This window comes from Plutella xylostella, chromosome 11, assembly GCF_932276165.1.
Source record: "Plutella xylostella chromosome 11, ilPluXylo3.1, whole genome shotgun sequence".
NCBI classification, from domain to species: Eukaryota; Metazoa; Arthropoda; class Insecta; order Lepidoptera; family Plutellidae; genus Plutella; species Plutella xylostella.
The window spans coordinates 3294018-3310594 of NC_063991.1; the positions used below are offsets into that span (position 1 = coordinate 3294018).

Sequence of the window (16577 nt, forward strand, 5' to 3'; positions counted from 1 at the left end):
TTTACGAATATTTTTTTTGAACACATTTAATTTATAATTGAATCACAATATTGTCGTTCTTAGCTGGTAATATTTTGAAGCGTTGTTAAATGAACTTACTTAAATCAATCTTCAATATGCAGATCTAGTCGTCATTAAGCTAGTCTTTTCCGTTTTGGAGTAATTTGGTGGTATTTTCTCTAGAACTTTTTCATTGCGCATTTGTTTATTATGATTGTATAAGTATTATTTTTCTTGACTTCGTAATTATTAACACGCACTCACGCCTTGTACTAATGTACTCCCTTGCGGGGTAGGCAGAGGTGCATTGCTGCACCCACTTTTCGCCAGAGTGTTGTGTTAGTCCCAATGTAATAGGGGGCGGGCCTATTGCCATTTTACGGGCACATCCAAGACCCGAGAACAAATATCTGTGTTTAAACAAATATCTGCCCCAGCCGGGAATCGAACCCGGGACCATCGGCTCAGTAGTCAGTCTTCGTAATTATTATTTTTATTAAATTATAGTACATTGTCATTTTAAATAAACAAACATTTACTGTCTTAAATAATGCTACTGTACAAACGAAAACACTTAATCCTTAGTTAAATATCAGCTTTGTAACATGGCGCCCAGTGCCGTGATGATTAGAAGGATATTTCCAAGGACTGTCACCGCTTTGGACCCTGGAACAAGAAAGTCAAAGTTTAGTTTTTTACAGAAATGTGATTTGGTGAATTTAACAATAACAATAACATGTACCGTGTACCTATCGCGAACTTGTTTTAATAACGTTTTGACTTCGCGATAGGCACTCAGGGCAATTTCTTGTGCAGAATATTTATGGCACATCCCAAGACCCGAAGAAAATATGTGGCAGGAATTGAATCGAAGGTCAACACTGTATCGACCGAAAATTTGATGGCGTAGAGATCTTACAAAATTGCCTATCGCTGAAAACCACTACTGCCTGTCGACAACCCACTGACTAAGGCCAACGATATTTAAATACGATCTAGATGTCAATGGAAAAGATAATAATGTCCTCCTAGCCGAATTTCGGCCACGGCGGCCAATCTCAATTGAGATCAGCCATCTACGCAGGAGTAGATTATAGTGCCCAAGTGTGTGCGCAGTACACAGGAGCACTCTCTGTTCCATCACTCTCATAGCCCAATGGGACGGATTGACCGACACGACTGGAGAGAGCTAGACGCAGGACCGACTGCTTTACATGCCCATCCGACAGCATGGATCGTTTCACTGTTTCGGACATCAGGTGATCAGCCTTCTATGTCCTAACCAAACTTAGAACCACAATTTAGAAACACAAATTGATGGTCCCACCCGGGAATCGAACCCGGGACCTCTGGGTCATGAAGCGAAGCTTCTACCACTAGACCACAGAGGCAGTTTGGAAATGGAAAAGAAACGTCTCGACAAATAACACATCACATTTTGCTTTGTTTTTCTATGTCGTGCATCATCTTGTTCGTACATCGTTAATGTCGATCGATCGATGATTCGTTACATAATCTCCTAGGACCTTCGGTACGTATCCGTATCGCTACAACCCACTGCGTGTCGACAACCCAGTGACTACGGCGGTAGTCGGCCACGTTTTATTACATTACATTACGAGCACGCTACCCGCGTTGCGTGTGTTGTAGGTAGTGATTGGACGTTATTCTGAGGGTATAGGCGGTTCTGAAGAGGTTGGAATGGAATATGTTGGTTACAACTATTGGAATTTTGCGTATATCTTCTTCTTGGTTTGTCCCCAATTTTGTGGTTAATTTAAAAGACAGATTTGCTTCAGCGCCTTACTACCTGGGATATGCGTAAGGGCCAAATCAGGCGTTATTTTAGCTCTGTTAAATATTAGTTCTGAACTTCGATAATGATCGTTTGCTCAAATTTTATACTTACTTTGTAAAATATAGCAAGAGCCTGTAAGTATTATGACGAATTTCAGAGGTAAAATAACTCAAGAAATTATGTTCTGTATAGATAAATAATACTGAATTGGCTTCCAAGTTATTTAATATACTTGTAAGCTCTGGCCACAGTAACGGCCATTTAAGTCATAAGTAAAATTAAAAATTCATATTCCACTTCCAATTTACTTATGTAAATGTCTTGCATAAGTTTTTATTACAGAAATCTCAGATACGAATGTCTAGTTGTACGGTGTATGAGTTTTTTTTCCAACTCAGGCCCTGTAGCACGGGGCGCTATTATATAAGACGTGACAAAAGTTCTCCGTCGCGCTCACTCTCGAAGCCGCGTGATATGATTGAGCGCGATGCAAAACTTTTGTCACGTCTTGATGTGCGCGTCTTGCGCCCCGTGCTAACCCTGGTGCTGTACATCATCAGGCAACACTCACGGCAAGTCTGCTGCTCCTCGTTGAACGGGTGCTCGAAGGTGCACTGACAGAGCGCGTTTCTGCACTCCACAAACTCCTGCACTCCTGGTACGAAGCACTCGCCGCTGCGGGCGCACGGCTCGAATAGACCTGGGGGGAGGAGACCAGGGTATAAGGAATCATAATGTCTATATCACTACTATAATTTAAAGGCAGTAAGTACATTCGTGTGATACGTACGTGTGATTTAGATGTTTGCATTTAAATTATTTATCATTCACTCCATATTCATTCATTCCTTGCACTATTTTGTTCAATCATTATTGACTCTGATTGAGCTGACGACGACCCGAGGCAGTTATTTTGATCCAGCAAGATTTTGAACCCGTAAACTCCGGCACAAGCGTTAGGTAATCAGTGTTATTAACCGCTGCGCCACCGATCAACAAGCAGTGACCGCTCCACGGGTCTGTTATTGATGTCGATTTACAAGTTGAATGCGCGTTCCACCAATTACAGCGCCGTATTTATGGCGAATCGCGATTTAGTGCAGTAGCAGCTGGATAAGATATAAATCACCATCAAACTCACCTCGTCGAACCTGGCACACTTCATCTTTGTAATGGTGAGTCTCGTCGCACACACACGCGCCGCCCTCGCAGCGGCTTCCCACGCCCAGCGTGGGGACACACTGCGCCGTCGCGACGCACGTACTGTTGTAGGCTGGCGCAACTGTGGAGAGGAGACGTTGGGATTTAAAAACTAAGGATGCCCGCAGATGGCCGACTCTTTGTAGGACAGATAATCGGACAGATGATATAAGATAAGTAGTCGATAGTGGCTAGATGAGGAATACCGAAGACAGTGTTGTGGTGACCCTTAGGAGAGGCCTATGTCCAAAAGTGAATGATTACAGGCTAATTATAATGAGAATTTGTGATAACACCAAATATTTAAAACTTTGACCACCATGCTTATAGGTAGAACATAAAAAGTCAAATCAATCGGTCAAACACTTCGTACTTAACTGCCCATTTTATCGGTCAAGAATTGATAGACAAAGGTTACGACGCGATAGGTTAACGCTTAATAAATGTAGGGCACACTTCGTTTAGTATTCATAGCCAATCTTTTCATATAAAGGTTAAGGTATACAAATTACGATAATAATATACCCACCCATACGAGAAGGTATAACTAGATTGGCTATGTTATATGGCTTCACCAACGAAGCTTGTATACCATCAGCAGTCGCCGTAGCCGCATCAGCATGGATGACATGATCATCATCACAAGAAGCTAGTCAGTTGCTGATGATAATAAAGCTACACACTCACCAGGCCAGCACCTCGCCCCGTCCTGTACGGTCCCCTCCCGGCACTGGCAGGTGGCCGCGCCCGCACCCGTGTCGCCCGCCGCGCAGACCGTATCGTCGACCACACAGTCAGAGTCCTCTAGACACACTCCGCCGATCTCTGTGGAGGTGTATAGTTTCTTTACATAGAGAACCTGTACCTGTTGTTGCAGCAAAAAAAGAATTTTCAAAATGGGTCCATAAACGGCGGAGTAATCGGTGAAAATACATTATATATACCTATATATAAAGATCCCGACGAATTGAGAAACTCTTCCTTTTTTTGAAGTCGGTTAAAAAGGGTATATTGTTAGGGGTGGTGTATACTGTATAGGGAAGGAGTCAACCCTTTTCAGCTTAGTAGGTATACCTAGCCTTTTTGTAACTCCCTGAAGGGCTAGTACGAGGCGCATTTAAGACGTGACAAGAGTTTTGCATCGCGCGCACTCACATCGCGCAGCCTCAAGAGCGAGCGCGACGGAGAACTTTTGTCACGTCTTAATAGCGCTCCGTACTAGCCCTTCTGCTGTATACAACGACTTTATTATATTGTTTGAATTAAACGAATATAGCTCTCGTTTTCTTAAAGCTTTTACAGAGTACCTACCTAAGCCAGCATACCTAGCACGGGGGGCAAGACGCGCGAAACAAAACGTGACCTAAATTTTATGTGGTCACATCGCGCGGACTCGGGAGAGACCGTGATGAAAAAAAAAATCACGTCAAGTTCCGTGTCTCTTGCCGTGGTATTTAAAGTTCGTAATGTGTTTCAAAATTTTAGATTATTCTATCTCACCTGGAGCACAAACCCCCTCATTCTCCTGATACCCGTCTCCGCAAGAGCACACGCCGTCACATATAGTGTTGTCTCCCTCGCACTCGCCGTCCACCTGGCAGGTGTCGCCCAGCTCTGCGGGAGGGAGGGGGATGGTTAGATGTTGGTGGTAGTGGGTTGGAGAGGGATGATAGGTCGTTGGTGTTTCTAACGTAGTAGAATAGAAGAAGTTCTGTTTAACACCCAGAGTGAGTGATTGACAGGAGGGCTTCAAAAATAAAGAGATATAACGATATAACCCAAGATTCCATTATTTGAGTGCAAAAAAGGAGCCCCCTCTCTACTAGCTCAACCTGAGCCGTCAGTGCTGATTGACGCTAATCAGACTGGCCAATCCTTTCACCACGGTGCCTAACCATGGTCTATATTTTATATTGTAGTCTTTTGCTCTAGCTAAGTAGTTCTGGTCTCCGATATGCTATGAAAAGGCTAAGAAGAAGTCTTCTTGATCTTTTCCCCCCGCACATATATTTTGAAGCTGTAGACTGTCATACACAACTGTCACCTGTCAACTGTCAACTCACCGAGCCCAGCAGCCAAGCACAGCCCGCCAGCCGGAGTGAGTCCCGCAGGACACACGCAACGCCGCTCCCCGTCGTCATTGGCTGCACACAGGATCTCCACATTACCGGCTAAGCAGTCGCTGTCTACCTCGCACGTCTCGCCGATGCCTGGGTGGGAGAGGGATAGCAATAGCTTAGTAAGTGGTGAAAAAGGATTCTAGCAATATATTGCCGGCTTAAAAGTCGATATCCACCTCGCCGATGACTGGCGTTGGTGCTGATGTAGTTTGGTTATGTTTAAAGAAGTTACTCTGAGTGACGTATCAAACTGTTCTTAATAAAGCTACTAACGTTATGCTGACTGGCTAATCCTTTAACTAAGGTGACAAACCATAAAATATTACATATACCAGAAAATCTAATGATCTCCCAACAGAATTATTTAACATTGATTCTACCCCAACCAATTCAGCAAACCTTATCAACAATTTCTTTGTGAATATTGGTAAGGAACTGGCTGATCAGATTCATCCTATACGAAATGAACATAATATTTATCTACAAAATTTGCCAAACCAACCTAATTCCTTCGTTCTTCTGCACACAAGTGACGATGAGGTGAGTAGTATTTTGTCCAGTCTTAAATCCAATAGTGCACCTGGTTGGGATGATATACCCACTAGCTTTTTAAAATATAGTAAATTAGAGATCATTCCAGTGATCACTCACTTTGCCAATCTTTGCTTTGATAAAGGAGTCTTCCCTATCCCTCTTAAACAGGCAATTGTCACACCTGTGTACAAGGGTGGCGACAAAGACAGTATCGGTAACTACCGTCCTATTTCAGTTTTAACTGCTATATCAAAAATACTTGAAAAGCTAATTAATGTAAGACTACTTAGTTACATGAACAAATTTAATTTATTATCACCTTCTCAGTTTGGATTCAGACAAGGGAGATCAACGGAAGATGCAGTGTCCTCACTAACATCACATGTAGTTGAAGAACTTGACAAACACAATAAATGCCTATCAGTCTTTTTAGATCTAAAAAAAGCGTTCGATACTGTCTCTCTCGACATCCTTGTTCACAAACTTGAAAAATTTGGCATCAGGGGTACACCGCTTAGTCTCCTCAGAGACTACCTGTCTAGTAGAAGGCAGAGAGTCAAACTAGGCGAATACACTAGTGCTGATGAGTACGTATCACATGGCGTACCACAAGGAAGCGTGCTTGGTCCTACGCTTTTCCTTATTTATATTAACGACCTATGTAACATGCACATAAAAAACGCGAAAGTCTTTTCATACGCCGATGATACGGCCATAGTATTTACTGGCAAGTCTTGGGGTGTGGTGTGGGATCATGCTGAGAATGGTCTGGAAGAAATAGCTAAATGGCTACAGTATAATTACTTAACTTTAAATACTAACAAAACAAACTATATATGCTTTAGTATTTACCAAAACACTCAACCGAATGATTTTGAAATTAAAATACACAACTGCATAAACAAAAATAACTGTGACTGCCCAACTATTCAGAAGGTTACCCAGACCAAATACCTAGGTGTTTACTTGGATCAGCGACTTTCTTGGTACCCACATCTTGAACATGTTATCATGCGAGTGAGAAAACTTATATGGATTTTTGCAACTTTGAGACATGTGATCCCAAACTCATTAGAAGGTTTAGGGTCATCAGGTAGAAACTAGCTGAAGGAAATTTATGTTTCACTAGTACAATCCATACTGTTGTATTGTATAACCATATGGGGTGGAGCAGCAAAAACACGATTCCTGGATTTAGAACGTGCACAACGCAGACTTATTAAGGTCATGTACTTCAAAAATAAACTTTTTCCTACTAACCTACTATACGAAACCTGTAAACTCCCTTCCGTAAGGAAACTTTACATAATATCTACTGTTCTCAAAGTACATAAAACATTACCTTATGATGTTAATATCACCAAAAAAAGAAGAAAAGATAAAGCAGTACGGATTCCCGCTACTAATACCACTTTTGCGAGCATACAGTTTAACAAACGCTCAGCGTATATCTATAATAAAATAAATAAATATACTGAAATATATGACAAACCGTTTTATGAAGTCAAACATATACTATCTAGATGGCTTCAGAATAAAAATTATGAAGAAACTGAGGCACTACTGGAATATGTAACCTAATATCATCGCACACACATTCACCCACACACGCACACACACACACACACACACACACACACACACACACACACACACACACACACACACACACACACACACACACACACACACAACACATACACACAGACGCAAACACTTGTAAGGCAGTATGTTAATTTGTATTAATATGTAACCATGTATATTTCTTTTTCACTCACATATACCTACCTACTTCTATCTAAAACTACCAAAATTTGCTTAGATTTACTTAATTCTAATTATAGTATTTTTCTTCTGTACCTACTTTGGTTTAAAATATTACTTACCGTTATACTTACCGAACTGCTGTAAAAAAAAGTAGGTAATAAATACCTAAACTGTCGAAATTTGAAATTTCATTATGTTAGATTTAATTTTAAGTATAGTTATGTGTTGCAAACTATTGTAAACTGTTGCCCGTAGTGTAATAACTATATGTAGTTACCCAAATGCTGTTATAATAGCAATTAATTGCTTATTTGCACTAACTGTTAGCTAAGGAAGAGCGGTGCTTCCTGTCACAGGCTCTGCTTAAAAGGAGGCACCAATCACGGTTAATGTATGCATGTTCCTATTTATCGCAAATAAACATTTTTGAATTTTGAATTTTGAATTTGAAACCCTAGACCAAGTATAGGTGGTTGTCACCGAAATGCTCTATAAGCTGGTAGCAATTCCTGTCTCTTCAATGGGCAGAAAATACCTTATGCAGCCGCCATTTTGTTTACGCCGCCATTTCACCCAAATCTTCATTAACCACAAACAACGCCATCTAGCGGTAGCCCCCCGAACTACTTCAACAGCTTCTCAACAAACCTGCAGCGACTCTGCACACGTTGAGCCTCTCATCATAGACGGCCAGTTCCTCGTCACACTCGCACTGCCGGAGCCCCCAGGGCGGGGTGGGGGCGCCGCAGCGCGCCGCGCCGCCGAACGTGTGACACATCTGGTCGTTCAGGCAGAAGTCCGTGAAGCGGATTGAGGCTGTGGACAAAGAAGGTTGGTTTAACAATTTTACGACCAAATATTGATCAAGGGCAGACTCCTCTAAGTTACATATTATTATCCACTATAGCAACGTCGGTGTACCCTGTGTCGTCGAGTATGCTTGTCAGAGAGCGAAAAGGTTATCAACATCATCATCATCACGACCCATCACGTCTCCACTGCTGGGGCTCGGATCTCCTACCAATGAAGGACGGGTAGTCCACAACGCTGACCTAGTGCGGGTTGGTGGACGCTGGACGCCAACATCAGCAAATACCTCCGCAACTGAAAGGCCAGTATGACCATAAGACCGATACCCATTGGATTTCGTGTGGATATCACGAAAAGACTAACGTAGCCTTAGGACAGGCAGCCGGTAGCGGCTAGCCGAAGTGTCGTATAGTAGCATTGACGTATATTACTAGCGTAAGGACAGGCCCAACCGCTCTAAAAAATGACACCCTCGCGTCGGCCCTAAAACCTCATAAATCTGTCATAATTTGTATGAAATTAGGGCCAGCGCGCGGGTGCCATTTTCTTTTGACAAAACGTTCTGACGGGCGTATCCTTCCTTTTGAAATCATTGTATAGTAGCATATAGTAGTAATCTTTGACAGTGGCTGTGTGTCCGGGAGTGTTAGACGATTATTTTGTGGTGATGATTCTTCTTAATTCTACGAACCTTTAGCGCAATCCTTCATGTTTTCCTCGAAGTAGAAGTTGGGTCGACACTTGCAGACGCCATCTTCTAGCACTGTCAGGATCCCCGAGCAGGTTTCCTGTGTCGCTGGCGAGCCTAGATCTAAAATATAAAAAAACCATATGAACTGAAAGTCTAGTCTTTGCAAACTGGGCCTAGTGAGTCAGTATACTGACTTCTAGACTCTAGACAGACTCTTCATTTGATTATAAATTTATGATGCGCACAAGTATAATCGATTTATTCATGTAAGAATAAAAAATATGTTCTAATTAAAAAAGTAACTTTAAGTATGTTCCTTATACCAGCCTCTCAATAATTAATAACTCTCAAAAAACCTCAACCACTTCCACACATTAAAATACAAGGGGTTTTTATTTATACTTACGAGCTAAACAGTCGGTCCCATCGTCGTTGCTGTAATACCCTGGCGGGCAGAAGCAGTAGCCGAGAGTGGTGCACTCGAATGGAGATTCACATCCGTTGGTCGAGGAGCAAGAGACGCCATGTTGCCGCACCGCCATCTTGGATTTCCGGGCTTCCGCTTCCGGCTTTGATTCCTCTATGACTGTCTCTGGTTGTTCTGAGACTGTGCTGTTTTTCTGGGTACCTGCAAATTTTGGATGTACAGTTATACAGTGAGTTAAAGAGTTGTAATGCCATCCCAGCGCAATTTACTTTATTTGTGTATTTTTTAAGATTACTCATATCGACAAAATGCTATTTGATTCTGCTGTCATCCTCTCATTACTTTTAGGATCAAACTGTTTGCGCTGGCATACATAGGTACATCTTTTGCTTACAGTCTCGAGGAGAGAAATCTGAGGTACCATCATAAAGAGTGACCTGAGAGGGGTAAGATTTGTCTGTCCCAGACTGTATGTCGTGTATGTGGGTAGATAGACAGGGTGTTGCAAAAAGGGTTTTCAGGCTAAGATATAACATGCTACACAAGTGTATATATAGGTTTCAGCTTAGCATACCCTTTTTAAAACACCCTGTATATATTGTTAGTAAGATACTGACTGTCTTGACACTTGAAGGTAGTCTGGTCGCAGACGCCGTTCTCGAAGCGACAGTCCACGTCCACCACACATGGCTCATCCACCGCTGAAACAAACAAAAACTTTAAGTTCACACTCGGTTCACTACAAGCGCTTCTGGTGGCTAGCGACCGCGACTGTGCGCGTGTGTTAACACTATTTCATACTTTATGTATTACTTGCCACAGCATGACTATTTATTAGTAGTCGCGGTTGCTGCATGGCCATGGCCATCATTGGCTAGCTTTCGGTGGTTTAAAACGTCAACATGCTGGATGGACGTTTATAGCACTTACCATTACTGCTGCCCGTTGGATCCCCGATCTAAGACAGGTAACTGCTAGTGGCTGGGCAGTGAGCGACTCATGCTAGGTGACGTAACAAACTGTAGTCACCTGGACTCTAAGAAGAAGGCATAGATTTGTACATATACAATATACATACCATTCCCCGCCTTCCTGCACTCCCCCCGCTGCCTCAGATAATACCCCTCGCTGCAGACACACACGTCCTCACAGCTCATACTATAAGGGTCCAGTAGAACGCCCTGGCACTGCTCCGACCGCGCGCAGGGGGCACCGAGCGGGAGGGACTCCCAGCAGCGCCCCCGGTAGAAGTGGTGGTTGGGGCGGCAACCGCAGGTGCCTTCTAGGGGTGGAAATAAAGAATTTAGTGCAAATTACGGTTTAAAGAATACTTTTTGAATGACAAATATAAAGGTGTATAAGGAGACCAGGGGACGGAAATCGCCCAGGATTGACACGTCTGGAGATGAACTGTGGAGACCCTTTGATCTTCGCGGTGTTAAAGGAATAATCATCATTTGATTAGCAGTATTCTATTCTATTCTGAGAGAGGGTAAAGTTCCTGTACGTGGCTCTCTCCTTTGTAAATTGCCCTTAATTTCAGCTCAGCTAGCCTAGCTCCGAAGTAAACTGGAGCAGTAAAGCAGTAAAAAGTAAAAAGACTTACCTGTGCTGCCCTCTGGTTTCACACAGGCGTATCCCGTGAACAGGCGGGAACACTGGAAGTCTTCTACGCACTTCGACGTGAAGTATGGAGCCACTGGGGATACAAATAGAAATTTACTACATCATACAAAAAAACAGATAATACATACGTATCCAAAACCTCAAACAAAACTATACATATAACTATAGCTAACTAGCTGTTCCCGCGCGCTTCGCTTCGCCTATGTTCCTTCCCAGGGTCTAGACCGTATGTATACCAAATTTCATTCAAATCCGTTCAGTAATTTTGACGTGAAAGAGTAACAGACAGACAGACACAGTTACTTTCGCATTTATAATATTAGTTAGGATTAGGATTATATGCAATGCAGCAAAGCACATCCCTGCTATAAATAATGCTGCAATAAGCTGCTTGTTTATGTATGGTGATTTTGTAGTACGGTTAGGTGCAGATAAACCTAACCCCCCCCTCTCATAGTAAAAATGCTTCTAAGAGGGGTTAGGTTTATCTGCCCCTTACTGTACATATCATCTGAGCACTACTACTTTAAGTACTTCAACAAAGTACCGACCACATAAAATGACACAATGCCAGCGCTAGCAGTACGCAACGCAACACTATAGCGCTGGCGCTCTGTTTGACGGTATTTACCATAGTAGTACAAGACATCTTAGCGTCATAGCGAAATTTAGCGCTCTGACGCGCGCTATTAACGCTTTCTGATCAGTTGTAGGTGGAATGTGATGAAACAATGGTTCATGGAATGGAAACGAGAACGTACCGTCAGCGCACACAGTGCCGCCCAGAGCGGGCTGCGAGCCCCCGGGGCAGGCACACGCGCCGGCGAGACAGCTGGAGCCACCCAGCGACGCGCAGTCAGCTGATGACTCGCACCACCACGCCGCCGCCAGGTGCAGGCTGAGGGTTAGACCTGGGGAAGGAAGAATAGATTACCTGTGATTAAAGAGAAACTCTGTAAAAAAGCTTATTATAAAATTTTACTATTACTTAGAGCCATTGACTTACATATTTTTACTAGAGCGTAAGGACAAGCCCTACAGCACTGGAAAATGACGCCATCGCGTTGGCCCTAAAATCTCATAAATCTGTAGTAATTTGTATGAATTAGGGCCAGCGCGCGGGTGTCATTTTCTTTTGACAAAACGTTCTGACTATCCTTCCTTTTGAAATCATTGCTTAGAGGACGTTAATGCATGGTAAAGACACACAAAGATTGTTTACCTCTTATGCCAAGCAAGAATGAATGCAGTATACGTGCGTTCATACAATCTACGCAGCACCCTGCGAGATGCGGGGCATGGAGAGAACAAGCTTAGACAGGTAGACAAGGATAGAGTGTTGTGGCACTCCTTGGGAGAGCCAATGTACAGCAGTGGATAATTATACCACTGAAGATGATGGTTACTATATCACATAAGTCACTTTGCCTACTTCCCAGTACAAGTTTGCTCCACCAACCCGCACTAGGCCAGCGTGGTGGACTAGGCCTAAACCCTTCCTTTATTGGAAGGAGACCCGTGCCCCAGCAGTTGGGACGTGATGGGTTGTAATGTGGTGATGATGATGATGAAGATCAAATTAAAGTACCCTTACCTAAAACGAATAAGATTTGTTTTGAACACATTTTCACCAAACTAAAACTACTGTTTGTATATTATATTTTAACTAAACATTTGTGTGTTATCGTTGGAAGCACAGGGATAAAAGAGACGAAATATTTGGTATCGTACTGATATTTTAATGTTAATAATGATAATGATTAGTTAGTGATAGTGTTAGTTATCTATTAGATACGGCTTCGGCTATGTTTTTATAAATTATTGTCACAATTTTTGGAAAAGACTACTTATATCCTTCACAATCCTATGGGATTTTCAGGTCAACTCAGCAACAACAACAACAGGGGTTCAGAGAATTTAGGAAGTTAGCATAAAATAATAAGTAGTGAATACATATTTTGTATTTCATCAACGCTTAAACAATTATTAATTTCTTTTTTAAGACTAGACAACAAAAGCCGATCGATACTGAAACAATTAATTTTGGAATTTCTTATCTATTTAAATGCAATCCTTTTCAATTCCTGTTTCAGTCCAAACCCAGTAAGTAGGACAGTGAACATATTTTTCCTACATCGGTCATGTATTTTGTTATAATCTGTCATGTCTAAGACTTTCCTGACTCTACGTAGTTAATAATCTCCCACAGGTGGACATTTGCTGATAGCAACTATGTTTCTACACAGGTGTCGATTATGCATCAAATCATATCTTACTATTAAACATGAAATATTGCTCTATTAGCTTACTCATATAATATGAACAGCTGGGTAGCTTATCTTTAGTGAAGTCTTTGTCTATCTGTTTAGGCAGATTTACTTTCTTTGTTGATAATTTAGTTGAGGTATTACTATCGAATCATCTGTTTCCAAAGATCATAGAGTTGGGACACCTTACGTGCACCCCAATTCATAATTCCATTAGGGACATTAAATTTCCTTTGCTCATAAAAAAATCTTTTAGCCAGGATCCTAAACCAATTAATCATCAGTGGCCCGAATCAGCGAATACCTTGACCCCCTTTCTTTGACCTCATTATACCCCTTTGTCACTACAACCAGCCCGAGCCCTATCACGCAGGAGTGACGTCATAACAGCAGGTGGTGACGTCAGCGTTGCGTTTTGACGTCATCGGGGTTGACGCTTTCTTTGTCCTCCTTTTATTTATACACATTTTTATTGTACCTATAATAATAATACATACACACACAAAATACATATTAAGAAATACACAAAGAAGGGCTCATTGGCAAAAAGTATCATATCACATCATACAGGCATCCAGCCAACCCTTGATTGGTAAAGAACTACGGTTTTCCGTTGGGATATGAGAAGTGTTATAGATTTGAAGGTGTTTCTGTCTGCGCTTACTAGATAAATAGTTAAAGTGCTATAAACTTAAGCACCAAATTACTCCTAAATGGTCTGAAATATTGAAATTCTGTCTGCGCTTACTAGATAAATAGTTAAAGTGCCATACATAAACTTAAGCACCAAATTACTCAGAATATTACCTACCAACTAAAAATATAAATATAAATATATTTATGAAATCTAATTATCTTACAATTAGTGAACGCCTCGCCGTCACAGATAAACTCTGCGAGTTTTCGTGCATGGCTTAAAGAAAATGTTACCTAGTATTCAAGTTGGTTCTACCTTTTTTGGCATAAGATTTTTTTGCCTAATCTCGTATTGCATAGTAACGTTTGGTCAATGTCTCGTTACGCCGAAAATCGTATGGCATAAATCTCGTTTAGTTAAAAGTTATTTCGCATAACATTGTTTAGCCTAATAATGGTATGGCCAAATCTTGAATAGCCTAATAATGCTATGGCATAGGTTTATACAAAGTAATAATATTCGTTTGGCTTTAACTTTGACGGAGCGTCTCCCTACATAGCGCAAACCGGTGCCTTGTATTGTTTCCGCTGTTTGGAAAACGCTCCGCTCCGCTTCGCTGCGCTCCGCTTTGGTTTTGATGAACATGTGCACCTAACACGCTCCTCCTCGCTTTGCTCGTCGTCGCACCTATTTTTAGGTTTCGATCTCATGGGGTTTGTAATAATTATATTGGTCGTTAACTTTCGATTTTTTGATCATACAATATCGTGATTTTCGGGATGTAGGAGAAAAATACCACAATTTGTACATTTACTACATACTTAATATATTATTTATTAAGAGAACATTAGGAGAAACAAGATTATACATAGGTATAGACGAACATAAATTTGAGCAAACGAAACTTAGGTGTTTAAAGATTGTGCCTAAAGAGTTTTAGACGAAACGAGCCTTATGCCACATAAGTCTTGGCAAAGTGATGGTTCGGCCAAAAAAGTTTAGACCATACGAGTTATGCGAAATGAGTTTTGGTCAATAAAGATTATGCCAGATGAGCGGAACCCATTCAAGTTATATTAAATAAATAAAAAAAATCTACCTATGTTTCTAAAAATTTACTTACAATGAATTTCATTGCTCGTGAGTGCATTGTAAAGGCAGTCACAGAGTGATTGCCAAGAACTGGCAAACGAGGAATAGGCAGACCGCCGGCTCGATGGTCTGATGACATTGTTAAGGTGGCCGGTAGACACTGGACTAGACTCGCACAGGACCGGAAGAGATGGCGTGATAGGGATGAGGCTTATACCCAGCAGTGGGCAGATACGGGCTGATAATGATGATGATGATGAAAGGCGCGATTAAACGACGCGGGCTAGCCCGATCCTACGCGAGCCGAGCCGTCCGTCCGTAAGATGCGACTTTGGCGAGCCGCGCCGAGCGCAGTTGTTTAGGCCCGGGTCTCCTATTTACGCCGCAGGTCGCGTCCAGCGTCACGCCGTAAGCCGCGTCACGATACTCACGATGCTCACTATAGAAATGTACTGATGCGGTCTCCCTCACACGCCGACGTTGGCTCGTAGACGCCGTAGGACGTTGATCAAAACATTTAGGCCCGGGTCTCCTATTTACTCCGTAGGTCGCGTCAAGTGTCACCGCCGTAGGCCACGTCACGATACTCATAACATCTACGCGCCAACGTCGGCGTGTGAGGGAGACCGCGTCAGTACATTTCTATAGTGAGCATCGTGACGCGGCCTACGGCGTGACGCTGGACGCGACCTGCGGCGTAAATAGGAGACCAAGGCCTTAGCCCCGAGACTCCTATTTACGCCGTAGGTCGCGTCCAGCTTCACGCCGTAGGCCGCGTCACGATGCCCGATGCCCGATTCCCGTCGGACGCCGCATATAGCATAAAATAGGAGACCCAGGCCTTACACAGCGCGTGGCGCGGCGAACCACGAGCGGAGCCAGGCTCGGTTCGGGCTACCCCGCGTCGTTTAATCGCGCCTTTACACATGTTCGCATATTAGGGCGCCTTCAAATTAGCCGCTAATTGTCGCGCGGAAGCAGCGTGGCTGCAGCGCTGCGGCCGCGCTGCTGTCAAAATCCATATAAATTTTGTAATTTAAAAGATGCGGGGTCGCAGCGCTGCAGCAGCGCTGCAGTCGCGCGTTAACAATTTATATGGAACTAGCTGTTCCCGCGAACTTCGCTTCGCCTTAAAAAGTTTTCCCATGGGAATTCCGGGATAAAAAGTTGCCTATTTTCTTTCTCAGGGCCTAGACCATATGTATACCAAATTTCATTCAAATACGTTCAGTAGTATTGGCGTGAAAGAGTAACAGACAGACAGACACAGTTACTTTCGCATTTATAATATTAGTTAGGATTTAGACAGCAGCGTGGCTGCAGCGCTGCAGCCGCGCTGCTTCCGCGCGACAATTTGCGGCTAATTTGAAGGCGCCCTAAGACTTAGTCAGTTGAACGCCCCAATAATAGGCATGTACTTTGAAAACGTTATTCATTAGTCACTATTGCGGCTATTTTTAGGGTATTCTTTAGATTCACTGATAAGCGGCCATTAATACAAAGTAATTTTATTCATTTTGTACGCTGTACAGGGGTCATAAAGGTCACATGTCGGCGTTGGATTGATTGGAAAAAACGTATTACCTAGCTTTATTACTTTAGGTAGTT

General features: G+C 42.6%; 1 protein-coding gene across 1 annotated transcript; it reads right to left on the minus strand.

Annotated features, from left to right (window-relative positions):
- Positions 1–477: 477 nt before the first annotated feature.
- On the minus strand, positions 478–12721 carry LOC105380611 (multiple epidermal growth factor-like domains protein 6). Its single transcript, XM_038116448.2, has 14 exons — positions 12568–12721; positions 11735–11884; positions 10954–11046; positions 10426–10629; positions 9965–10048; positions 9327–9548; positions 8921–9040; positions 8068–8235; positions 5062–5208; positions 4499–4612; positions 3686–3823; positions 2940–3080; positions 2370–2498; positions 478–666 (listed from the first exon to the last, which is right to left on the minus strand). The coding sequence occupies exons 1-14, from the start codon at positions 12596–12598 to the stop codon at positions 593–595; spliced, it is 1815 nt and encodes a 604-aa protein (XP_037972376.2). The 5' UTR covers positions 12599–12721; the 3' UTR covers positions 478–592.
- Positions 12722–16577: the final 3856 nt, after the last annotated feature.